At 33.1% G+C, this 12623-nt stretch overlaps 1 protein-coding gene across 2 annotated transcripts; it reads right to left on the reverse strand.

Moving 5' to 3' along the window:
• Positions 1-10008: 10008 nt before the first annotated feature.
• LOC127796758 (uncharacterized) lies at positions 10009-12248 on the reverse strand. Of its 2 annotated transcripts, none has more exons than XM_052329128.1 (4): positions 11756-12247; positions 10978-11189; positions 10619-10880; positions 10009-10429 (listed from the first exon to the last, which is right to left on the reverse strand). In XM_052329128.1, the coding sequence occupies exons 1-4, from the start codon at positions 12035-12037 to the stop codon at positions 10106-10108; spliced, it is 1080 nt and encodes a 359-aa protein (XP_052185088.1). In that variant the 5' UTR covers positions 12038-12247; the 3' UTR covers positions 10009-10105. The 2 variants fall into 2 exon arrangements, with proteins under 2 accessions (XP_052185088.1, XP_052185092.1); XM_052329132.1 differs by having other exon boundaries at positions 10255-10463; positions 11756-12248.
• Positions 12249-12623: the final 375 nt, after the last annotated feature.

The following is a 12623-nucleotide window of genomic DNA, read 5'->3' on the forward strand; positions in this document are numbered from 1 at the left end:
TTCAGCAAGTCTGTGAAGTAAATCTTTAGGAGTTGTAAAGGATAAGGTAGGGATGGAAGATGGCCCAGCTGGAGTATCGGCTTTCCTCTTCTTGCGTGTCTTGTTTCTAACCCATGTGCCATCCTCTTAAGCGGAGAATCCTATCCTCATGGCCATATTTCCATTTATGTGTTGTGCGGGATTGAGATGAACTCTCCTTGCACCCTCCAAACCTCCAACTTCTTTGTCTAAGAGTTCACTTAAGGCCATACCATAGGGTAAGGATCTCTTATTTCCTCTAAATGATTAGATCATATGATTCACAATAAGGAGAGAGAGAGAGAGAGAGAGAGAGAGAGATTGGGTCTTCTTTTTGCCATGATGCATTGCATCAACCATAGATCAAGCCTACTGACCTTTGAAAAATTTCCACTTCTAGGAATCAATATTTGACAGCAAATTAGATACAATATCCTAGTGGGTAAACTCATCCTTATGGTGTCAGTAACGTGGGTGATTATAGAGTCATCTTCATACACTTCCCTACATTTTTTAACGTAGTTTTGTGTCCATGATGTATAGTCTTCTCCTCCTTATGGTATGCCAAATCTATTTGGACCAAACTTAGGTTTACTTCAAAATGGGTTTTTCCTATGTTGGTCCTAAAACGAACATCAAATCTTCTTCCATTGAATAGGTTATCAGCATTTGAATAGAAAGTCCTTATTACATCTTCTAGAATATCTCTATGAATCGTCACAAAATCCCACCACCCAAAATCCTTAAAGGTAGTAATGTAAGGGAAATGAATGGACTCAAAAAAGCTAGAATCGAGATAGCGTCCAAGGAGTACCTCTAGTGAATCGAATTTTGGAAGATACCATTTGTTTTTATGGTTACTCTCAAAGAGCTGAGGACGAGGGTGAGAACGTGGAGGATGACTTGAACTTTCCATCTCTTTACCTTTTTCCAAGTTCTTCATGCGAGCCATAGTGAAGATTGGAGGCTCAATTAAAGATGGGTTTAAGAGATGTTGGAAGAGAGATGGTTGGAAGAGAGGAAATAGGAGAAGGGGGGATGGATCCAAGAGAGAGAGGGGTCTACGGAGTGAAATGAGATCAGATGGTCGTCGATCCTTTTAAAGATCGATATAAATGGTTGATAGATCATTTTGATCGATCGACAGATTGAGCAAATAGGGCACAAATGGTAGACAATTTAAGGGTGATCGGTCGATAGTTTTCCCTTGAATCACGAATGATTTTAAGCCTTCGTTTGAACAGTCGACGGATGGAAGACCATCAGTTGACAGTTTCACACTTTTTGCACCATTGGTCAACAATTAAACATCATCTATTGACAGATTGATTCTTTTGGCCAAAAAAAAATAGAAATGAAAATAAAGAACTATTAACAATTCCTCACATATGTTTCACAAATTCATTTTAATGTATTATCATTCCTAATTCACTTCTAAAGTATTCAAATTTTTCTTTATCAAGAGGTTTTGTTAAAATATCAACAATTCGATTATTTGTGTCTATAAAATCTAGGTTTCTATCATCTTTTTGCACATGATCCCTAATAAAATGATGTTTAACCTCAATGTGCTTAATTCTTGCATGAAACACAAGATTTTTTGTTAAAGTTATAACACTCATATTATTGCATTTTATTGGAATATTTTGAAGTTTTATGCCATAATTCTCAATTTGATATTTCATCCACAAGATTTGTGCACAACTACCTGTTGCAACATATTCAACTTCGATGGAAGATAGTGCTACTGTGTTTTGCTTCCTACTTAACCAAGATACTAGAAAGTGTCCCAAAAATTGATATGAGCCACTTGTGCTTTTACTATCTATTTTACACCCATTATAATTTGCATCGGTATAAGCTATGAGATCAAAGTTATTTGATTTAGGATAAAATAATTCTAAGTTTGAAAATCCTTTTAGATACCTTAAGATTCTATTTACTGCTCTAAGATGTGATTCTTTAGGGTTGGATTGAAATCTAACACATAAGCAATCACTAAACATGATGTCAGGCCTACTAGCTGTCAAATAAATAAATGATCCAATCATGCTTCTATAGAGCTTGTTATCTACAATTTTGACTTACTTATCCTAATCTAGGCTTAATAAACTACTCATAGGAGTGGCTATAGGTTTACAATCCTGAACGTTAAACTTTTTAAGAAGATTTTTAATTTATTTTTGTTGAGAAATATAAATTCCCTTGCCTTCTTATCTAATTTGTAATCCTAGGAAATATTTTAGCTTTCCCATCATGCTTATTTCAAATTCCCCTTACATTATATTTGCAAATTGATCACATAGGGATTTGTTTGTAGATCCAAATATAATATCATCTACATAAATTTGAACTAATAGAATATCTTTGCCATGAGATTCTTAATAAATAATGTTGTATCTATTTTTCCTCTTTTGAATCTTTTTTCTAGAAGAAATTTACTAAGACGTTCATACCAAGCCCTAAGGGCTTGTTTTAGACCATATAAAGCTTTAGAGAGTTTAAACACACGGTCTTTATATTGAGAATTTTCAAAACATGAAGGTTACTAATAGGTTTGAAATGCTATGGCACACACCCAAGAGGGGAGATGAATTGGGTAATTTAAATAAATTAATAGAACTTAAGTTCTTCTTTATGCAAATGAGATTTTAGTGCAAGTGAAGATTATTGAAATGCTTGAAAAAATAACGAAACAAAGCACACAAGCAAAGAAGGGACACAATGCACTGCAAAAAAATTGATTTTTTGCGGTAATTTTTTTGCAGCGGTTTTAAAAACCCAGTAAAATATTTAATTAAATAATTCAATAAAACATTTTTGCAGTAATTTTTTTAAAATTTTGCGACGGTTTCATAAAATCGCCGCAAAATTCAGTAAAACATTTAATTAGTTGTGGTTTCCAAAAAAAAATCGCTAAATTTAAAAAATAATTAAATAATTAAATTCAATTTCATGGCAATTTTTGAGAAATCGCCGCTAAATTCAAAAAATTAAATAATTTAAAATTAAAAATAAAATAATATTTACAACGATTTTCAAAAATTATCGCAAAATTCATTAAAAAATTAAATTTAGCGGCGGTTTTCGAAAGCTGTCGCTAAATTCAAAAAAAATTAAATAATTAAAGATTAAAATTAAATTAACATTTGCAGCGATTTTTGAAAACCGTCGCAAAATTCATTAAAAAATTAAATTTAGCAGCAGTTTTTTAAAAAACGCCGCTAAATTCAAAAAAAATTAAATAATTAAAAATTAAAATTAAATTAACATTTGCAACGATTTTTAAAAACCGCCGCAAAATTCATTAAAAAATTAAATTTAGTGGCGATTTTTGAAAAAACGCCGCTAAATTAAAAAAAAATAAATAATTCAAAATTAAATTAACAGTTGCGGTGGTTTTTATAAACCGTCGCAAAATTCATTAAAAAAATTAAATTTTGCTTAAGAAAATAATTAAAAATTAAATTAATAAAAATAAATATAAAATCTTAAAAATAAATTTAAAATTTCATTGAAATTAATAGAAAAATTCATTAAAATTTTAATTTAAAAAAATAAAAATAAATTTAACAAAATTTTAATATATAAAATTTTAATAATTTTTAAAAAATATATAAAATCTTCTTTTTTATTTGAATCAATTAATTTATTTAATTTAACTCAATTAATTTATTTTTAATTTATTCCATTATTCTTTTAAAAAATAATCAATTAATAAATATTTTTAATATATATTAAAAATATAAAATATAATTCTAAAAATTAGTTGTTAGATTAGTATATAATATATATATATATATGTGCATATATGTCAAGAGGTGCTTCGCAGATCAGGCGATTCGCGCATAAGGGCCGGGTTGGGCGGCCAAGCGCGGCCTGGCTGGCCCACGCACGCAATTAAAAAATTAAATTTTTTATTTTTGCAGCAGTTTTGAAACCGCCGCTAAAATTAATAATTTTAATTTTTTTTATTAATTTTCAGGTGGTTTTGAAACTACCACTAAAATTAAAATTTTAATTTTTTTTATTAATTTTCATTGCGATTTTGAAACCACTGCTAAAATTAAAAATTTAATTTTTTTAAATTTTTATAGGCAGTTTTAAAACCGCTGCTACCGCTAAATAACTTATTTTGGGGTGGTTTTTTAAACCATCGCAAAAATATAATTAACGGTGGTTATTCCAGCGGTTGCTGAAAACCGCCGCTAAACGCTCTGCGACGGCTGACTTAGTGGCGGTTTTAATCGCCGCTAAATGCAAAAAAAAATGCCACTAAGTGCCTTTTTTTATAGTGACGATATATAGTGGTCTGCCTCAAATCAAACCTAATCCACTACCGTAGCTCCTCACTAAAGATTTTTCAACCAATCCAACTAAAACCTCCTATCTCTCTGGATAGGCCCTCTAGCAACAAGTCAGGAATTTACAATCTCTTACTTAGACAAGCAAACTCTCTAATGCCAAAATATCAATCTATAAAGAGCATACATAGTCAAATTCAATTGAATTTCATTATTAAAATCATGTCAAAGACAAGAACATCAATCTATAAAGAGCATGCATAGTCTTTTGTCTTTGAAAATGTTTTGCTTCAATTATCCAATGGTTTAAAAACAATTTATGAAAATCATTTAAGGGATTTATCATAATACTTATTTTTGCAAATCTCCATCTATAGAAAATTATAGATAATTTGGTTTTCATTTTAACAAAGCACTTGAAATTGATTTTTGTTTTCAAATCATATACTTTGATTTAGAGTATAAAACCATTTGATATTTTTCATTATCAAAACTAAACACAAGAGTAAAATATCAGTTACTCTACATACACTTCCTTATTAATGTATCCATTTAAGAATGCACTTTTAACATCTATTTGGTAAAGTTTAAAATTTTTATAACAAGCAAATGCTAACAACATCCTCGTGACTTCTAAACGAGCAACGGGGGCATAGGTTTCATCATAATCTATACCTTGCTCTTGGTTATATCCTTGAGCCACTAGCCTAGCCTTATTTCTTACAACAATACTATTTTCATTCATCTTATTTCTAAATACCTATTTGTAGGGGTGTCAACGGTTCGAATTGGTTTAGTTCTATAAAAATCCAGTAACCGAACCATTTTTAACAGTTCCGAAAAAATAAAAATCGTAACCAAACCATTATATATATAAAACCAAACTATGATCAATTCATCGCATCGGACCGGTTTCGGTTCTATCCAATTAACATTTAGTTTCTAAACATTTTTGCAAAATATGAAATTACAAACAAATTTTTTAATTAAAATAAACCCATAAGTTCATTAATGCTTCAATCTTGAAGTAAAAGTAGAACAAAATAATTCATAGACTACCTCATCAAATGAGATTACATCGACCATTTAGTATAACAATAGCGCATAAAAGTCTAGAAATAAAAGAGTTCATGAATAACAATAACCAACAACAAAAAAGAAATAAATAAAAACTAGCAAATTAAAATTGTAAGTAATAATATATTTATGCGTATGTATATATATACCCAAAAAATTATAATATATATGCAAGTATAATATCGGTTCGGTTCGAACTACGATTTGAAAAGAAAAACCAGTAACCAAACCAAATATATCAATTCTTAATTTTTTAGAACCAGAACCTAACAGTTGAACCATAGAACCAATCTAAAATGCACGATTCGGTTCAATTTGGTCCAGTTCACCAATTTTCGAATATTTTTTGACACCCCTACCTATTTGGTTCCTGTAGTTGGATAATCTTTGGGTCTTAGAATCAATTGCCACACTCCACTTCTTTCAAATTGATTTAGCTCTTCTTGCATAACAATGATCCAATTTTTGTCATTTAAAACTTCTTTGATTTTTTTAGGTTCAATTTGAGATAAAAAAATAGCATATTGACATTCATTTCTAATAGATGATCTAGTTCTAATTCCTTTAGATGGATCTCCTACTATCTCTTTTTCTTTAACATATCTTCTTTCTCTTGGAAAAGATGGTTATTTTTCTTCTTGATGTACATATTCTTCATCCAATAGATCATTATCTAGTGTATTTGATTCATTTTGTTCTAATGAAAGTTTTTCAAAATTTTGATTTATTTCATTTTCACAATCTTATCTAGGTTTTGTAGCATCAACACTTATATATGTCATCAACTATTAATTGAATTGTCTCTTATACAACAAGTGTTCTTTTATTGAATATTCTATATCCTTTTCTTTGAGATGAATATCCTTGAAATACACCTTCATCATTCTTGGCATTAAATTTCCCTAAAGAGTCATTTCCATTGTTAAGAATATAGAAGCATTTCCAAATACATGAAAATGTCTAATGTACATGAAAATGTCCAATGTTTGGTTTCCTACCTTTGTATAGTTCATAAGGGGTTTTCTTCAAGATGGATCTTATTGAGACTCTATTTAAAACATGGGATACAGTGTTTACAGCCTCCGCCCAAAAATATTTAGGTAGATTTTTGTCACAAAGCATTGTTCTTACCATCTCTTGTAAAGACCTATTCTTTCTTTCTACGACCCTATTTTGTTGAGGAGTCCTAGCACATGAAAGCATGATTTATACCATTTTCTTCATAAAATAGTTGGAAAGATTCATTTTCAAATTCTCCTCCATGGTCACTTCTAATTTTAGAGATGCAAAAAAAAATTTCTTTTTGAACTCTTTTGCTAAATATTTCAAAGGATTTGAAAGTTTCATTTTTGGATGCTAAAAATATTCCCCAAGCAAACCTAGAATAATCATCTACTATGACTAGAACATATTGTTTTCCAACTAGACTCAATGTTTTCATTGGACCAAATAGATCTAAATGAAGAAAGGTTAGAGGTCTAGATGTAGCTACTTCATTTGTAGGCTTAAATGATACACTAATTTGTTTATCTTTCATACAAGTGCCACAAATGTGGTCTCTTTCATACTTCAACTTAGACAAACCATTGACACGATCACGTTTCATTAGATTGTTAATTAGACTCATACTAGCATGCCCTAGTCTATTATACCACAACCAAGTGTTTTGAGAAATATTGGTTACAAAACAATTTTCTAACCTAGATAAAGGCAAATCTAGAAATGTAAGATAGACATTACCTACTCTATTTCCCCTTAACTTCACTTCTTTAGACTTAGAACACGAAACCTTACAAGAATTAGCATCAAAACATACTTCGTAATTCATATCACATAATTGACTAATACTAATCAAATTGTGTTTAAGATCATCAACAAGAAACACATTATCAAGCACAAGATTTTCAAATGAAATAGAGCCCATACCTATAATCTTACCTTGAGAGTTGTCACCATAATATACATTACCTCCTTCTTTGAGGATGACATTGTTGAGAAGACTTTCATCTCTCGTCATGTGCTTGGAGCACCCACTACCAAGGAACTACTTAGAGTTCCTTGCTCCTTGAGTCACTTGAAACCCAAGCAACTTGACAAGAAACCAATCAAGTTGTTCCCTTCGGTACCCATATCTTCTTGGGTCCATTCATATTAGCAAGTATTTCATTCTTTGGTATCCAAGTTTGCTTAAATCTATGGGGATTGTTTCTTATACGTGGCTACAATTAACGGTAAACGAGACCCGTGTGTGTTTTCCGTTTGACACGTATGCATAACCGTTAGCGCCAACCAACAGTGAGCTAACAAGTGAGAGATGAGAAACACTTTTAAAAGATGGGTGAGTAATGGGTAACATTTTAAAATTCAGTTATCAAGTATTAACTGAATCCAAAGTTTAGTTAGCATTGGTGTAATTAATCCCATTTTCCTATACCAGTCTTCAAGACAAATGGAGTCAATTGAGCCAGATGATTCAAATGATCAACCAGGTTTGGTGAACAATCACAAAACACAATGTTTAGGAGTTTTATTTTAATTAAAAAATCAACATTTTAGAGTGTGGTCGTTGGTAACAACCAAACCGAAGATAGCCAATTTGAAGGGAATCTGAAAACAAAAAAATGGTGATCGAAAGACTAACAATCCATTGAAAAGTGGAACCAAGACCAATCAGGATGAACAACTTCGCCAACATCTTAAAGAAGAGTCAAAAACTAAGTAATGAGATAATCGATCTCAGCCTAACCAAACCACAACTCAATCCTAAAATTTGTAGAATCTCGAAAATCATAAACAACAAAGAGGGCATTTTTGTTGGGTTTTGGTGGATGGATAATCCAACTACAAAAATAACATAACCGAAAGGGAGGAGAAAAAGCATTACAAAATCGATGTTCAAAAATAACAAGAAAACTTGCGAACATCTCCAACATCACAACCCAATAAAGGAAAACCAAAAAAGCCGACATCGGTGCGGTGTGGTTGGGTTTATTGAAAACATAAAAGAAAAGAGAGAAATTGAAGAGGAAAATGAGAGAAACGAAAAGCGGGAGAAATCGCCATGCAATCGCTTGGGTTGAAGAGGAGAGAGAGAGAGAGAGACAATGTGTTTATTTGGGTAGTGTTTGTTAACCAAGATATAGATCAAAAATGTAAAATATGAAAATTATTTTAAACTTTTGTCATTTCTTATGTGTTTGTTAAACTTATATGACAACCCTTAGAAAAAAAAAATCACGACTTTTTATTTAGATTTTTTCATATATGTTTATCCCCCCCCCCTCCCCTCCTCTCTCTCTCTCTCTCTCTCTCTCTCTCTCTCTCTCTCAAGATAAGCATATCTTGGTCTTTGCAAATAAAAAAATAATGTTTGTGTAACATCCCATATCGAGCGATAGAAATGACTGAAATAATTTACCTTGATAGGCCTATACAAACTTCCGAGGGGGTCACCCATCCTTGGATTTCCCTAGGTCAAGCACGCTTAACTTGGAGTTCCTTGCCTGCATTCAGCCCAAAAGGTATTCAGGTGTTGTTTCATTTCTTACACTATCCTCGACATATACTAACCTCTTCGGGCTGTCAAGGTATTACATTCTCCCCCCCTTAAGCACATGACGTCCTCGTCATGCGACCTTACAACTAGTCCTAGATCTTCCCCTAATGCATGGCCGATGTGGGATTCGCTTAAGATGCCTACACGCACCGCCCCTTAGGGACTCAGCATTCTCGTTGAGGTTTGCCCCACCACCGCGCTCAGAGGCTCAGGAGTCGACTCTAATACCACATGTAACATCCCATATCGAGCGATAGGAATGACCGGAATAACTTACCCTGATGGGTCTACACGAACTTCCTAGAGATCACCCATTCTTGGATTTCTTCAGGTCAAGCACGCTTAACTTGGGAATTACTTGCCTGCATTCAGCCCAAAAGGTATCCAGCTGGTGTTGTTTCCTTTCTTACACTATTCTCGATATATACTAACCTCTCTAGGCTCTCAGGGTATTACAATTTGTGTCCTACAATATATTCTAAAAAGTTTAACAAACAGTTTAATAAAAAATTTGAAATGCTTCTCAGTCTTATCTTGACTATTTTATATCTTAGTTTGAAAAGCATTCCAACCATATCTTAATATAATATTCTCTTACTTATTTTAACAAACACCACCTTAAAATAATGATTATTTTGAATTGATATTTTAATATTCAACCCAAATTATAAAATATATTTTTCCCTTCTTTATTATAAAAAAATACTTTTATTACAATTGTCATGCATCCATATCATTAATATATAAAAAGAAACTATAATACTTAAAAAAATCAAACTCAACACTTCTAGTTAGTTAAGAGATCTTATCAACACTTCAAATACTTGGTAAAAAAATCTTTATTTCGATGGTGCTTATCATATGCATTTAATAAATATACGAAAAAAATACAATTCTTAATGAATTTCAAAAAATTTAACAAACAGTTTAAGAAAAATCTTAGAATAATTTTGGAATGCTTCTTAACCATTCTATATCTTAGTCTGAAAAGCATTACAATAATATCTTAATACTCCATTTTCTTACTCATTTTAATAAACACTGCCTAAAAAGAGAACAACTCCTCCAAACAGAGATTTTACTAATATAGAAAGAATGAATTAAGTAAACAAGACCGTCGATTCGACGAGAAAGATATATGAGCAGTTAGTCAAATTAATTTAGGTCTGTACAAGGGAGAATCTTCTCCAAGCAAAAGAGACCTTAAAATGGCTTCACAAACAGCATTATCATACACAAGGAGATGTCCACCATCTGGAACTTCATGGTACCTGATCCATGGAAGCCTCCCGGAAACGTATCTTTGCAATGGAAATGGCACAACCTTGTCTTCATGACCTTGCCAGATGTGAACAGAGCTTTCTTCTTTTGGGTATGGATTGATTAGGTCCAGCGGATCGAAGTCCCACTTGCTGAAAGCCACGATGAAGTCTCGTCTCAGAGAGTCAAAAACAACGCGCTCTTTCAACTTGTTCTGAGAATGGAAGAAAACCCGTCTGAGTCATTTCCTAAGAATTCAGAATTCAGATCTTAAGGACTATTAAGATTAGTTTTGAGTTTAGTGTTACTTTTGAGCTTGAGTTTTTATTTTGATCAGAGATTACAGCAAGAGTTTTCTTTATCCCTATAAGCATGGGCTTATCGCATGAATAACAAGTGTTACCTGGCTAAGCAATTGATATCCCGGCGTGTTCTTCAAGACCTCCAAGTCTTTGGCGCTGAAGAAAGCTGGATTCCGATCGAGGACAGAAGATGAGGGGAATATTTTCTGAGTCATCCACCAGTGCAGCAGCCCGGGGATATGGCGAGCAATCCAAAGTGTCCATCGCGAAAGGTTTTTCCTATAGTCGTCCTTGATCAGATCGAAAGGAAGAGACCGCCAATTGTAATTGATCATAGGAACCACCAGAGCTGCCCCGGCTAGCCTGCAACAATGGTTTCAAGCAAAAGCAACAGAAGCTTTAGATAGGGCATGGGGAGCCGCAGAAATCAAAGCTATAAGTACAGTTTGAGTGGTTATGCCTGTCTGGTATCCTGTTTAGGCAACTCCAGACCGGGTAGGATCCGAGTGAGACTCCAATCACATAGAACTTGGGTCCTAACTCTAACCGATCAGCAAGTTCTTCAATGTCTGATGCCTCACTTTTGACAGAGCGTTTTGGATTTGGGTCGCTCTCTCCATACCCGGCTCGATCAAACAACAGCAGATATATCCCCAACTCATCCATTATATCCTGAAAATTAAATCACTATAAGGTTCACTCTAGCAGAGCTTGCAAACTTAACACATTATCAAACAAAACAAACTAATTTGTAAACCGAATAATGTTCGTCCTGACTAGTAATGTGCAAGCGCTTCAAATTCTCGTTCATTTTGTAATGTGCACAATTTGTACCGTTAATGGGCTAGGGAAAAATTTTCATAGAAGCAAAATTCAATTTTGTCTCTTAATAAACACTCAGAGAAAACCCAGATCATCTAATTCCCAATAATTACTGTTATGATCGGATCACATAAATCACATACAGATTTGAGGAGTTATCTAACAGTTAATGTTTCCCCCAATCAGATCTTAATCTTTATCCGAACATTCAGCTATGTCCAGACCTACTTTTGCTTCTGATACTGAAAATCATTGCTGTTCAGATTCAAACCCAACTCAGAATTTCGGACAAAAACAGCAACATATCTAGATATTTATCCCGTTACGTGTTCACTACATGAATTTTACCTCCAATCATTTTTTAGAATTTCAGATCAAAACGAACAAAACTGAGGAAGAGGGGTTTTGTGCTGTACCTCTGAAGCATAGAAATTCATATCCTTGGAGCTGCCAAATCCGTGGACAATGATGACTCTGTAGTTGGATTTGTTCTTCGGCACTCCCCTCTCTCTGTAACCCAAGTACCTGCCATCACTCAACTTGATCCTCGATCCACCAACGGACAGATCGCAGTCGTTCGATGATGAAGATGAAGACGACGGCAGCGGCGCTTCGTTGCTCTCCGCAGCTCTCACCGGCTGGCGGTAACCCACTCCAAAACAGCCCAAGAACACCACCGCCAGTCGCTGGAAAACCATCGCCGCAAGAAACTAAACAACAGAAAGAGGGAGGGGGAGAGAGAGAGTCAACTCCGTCGTCTCCACTAACCAATACCCATTTAACAATGTTTAGATTTGGCCATTAACGGCCATGGTTAAACCAATCCGGAGCTTGAAATTGATGTTAAGGAAGAGGTTGAGGTTGAGGTTGGTCAATGAGCCATCTTGACGAAACTGCCAAATTAAAATATCCCTGTTTTGGGATTTGTAGCTCCTCCCGGCTCCCACTCCACTGATTTTCACCTCAACTTTTCATAATTAATTAGGTAGGATTTATTAAACTAAGTAAAATAAAATTAAAGTTAAAATATTTTTTAAATTAAGATATAAAATACTTAAAATAAAATTAAAAAATATTTTAAAATTTTTATTAATTTTTTTTAATGCACTAGAAAACACAAATATCATTTTTTTTTCTTATTTATAAAAACCAAAACATGCTTATGCTTATTCTGAGAGAAAGAAATAAATATATCTAGAAAAACTCAGGTAAAAAGTTACCATACTTCTTTTCTAAATATTATTAAATAAATTTAACAAAGACATTAAAAAAATAAAAATTTAA

This window comes from Diospyros lotus, chromosome 1, assembly GCF_014633365.1.
Source record: "Diospyros lotus cultivar Yz01 chromosome 1, ASM1463336v1, whole genome shotgun sequence".
Taxonomy (NCBI): Eukaryota; Viridiplantae; Streptophyta; class Magnoliopsida; order Ericales; family Ebenaceae; genus Diospyros; species Diospyros lotus.

Bases quoted from the DNA above. Each gene is read 5' to 3' on its own strand.
- LOC127796758 (XM_052329128.1), bottom strand. From the start codon at position 12,037: ATGGTTTTCCAGCGACTGGCGGTGGTGTTCTTGGGCTGTTTTGGAGTG. The intron at 10,881-10,977 runs GCATAACCACTC...CCATTGTTGCAG, and splicing joins CTAAACAGGATACCAGACAG to GCTAGCCGGGGCAGCTCTGG. The intron at 10,430-10,618 runs GTAACACTTGTT...TTCCATTCTCAG, and splicing joins GATATCAATTGCTTAGCCAG to AACAAGTTGAAAGAGCGCGT.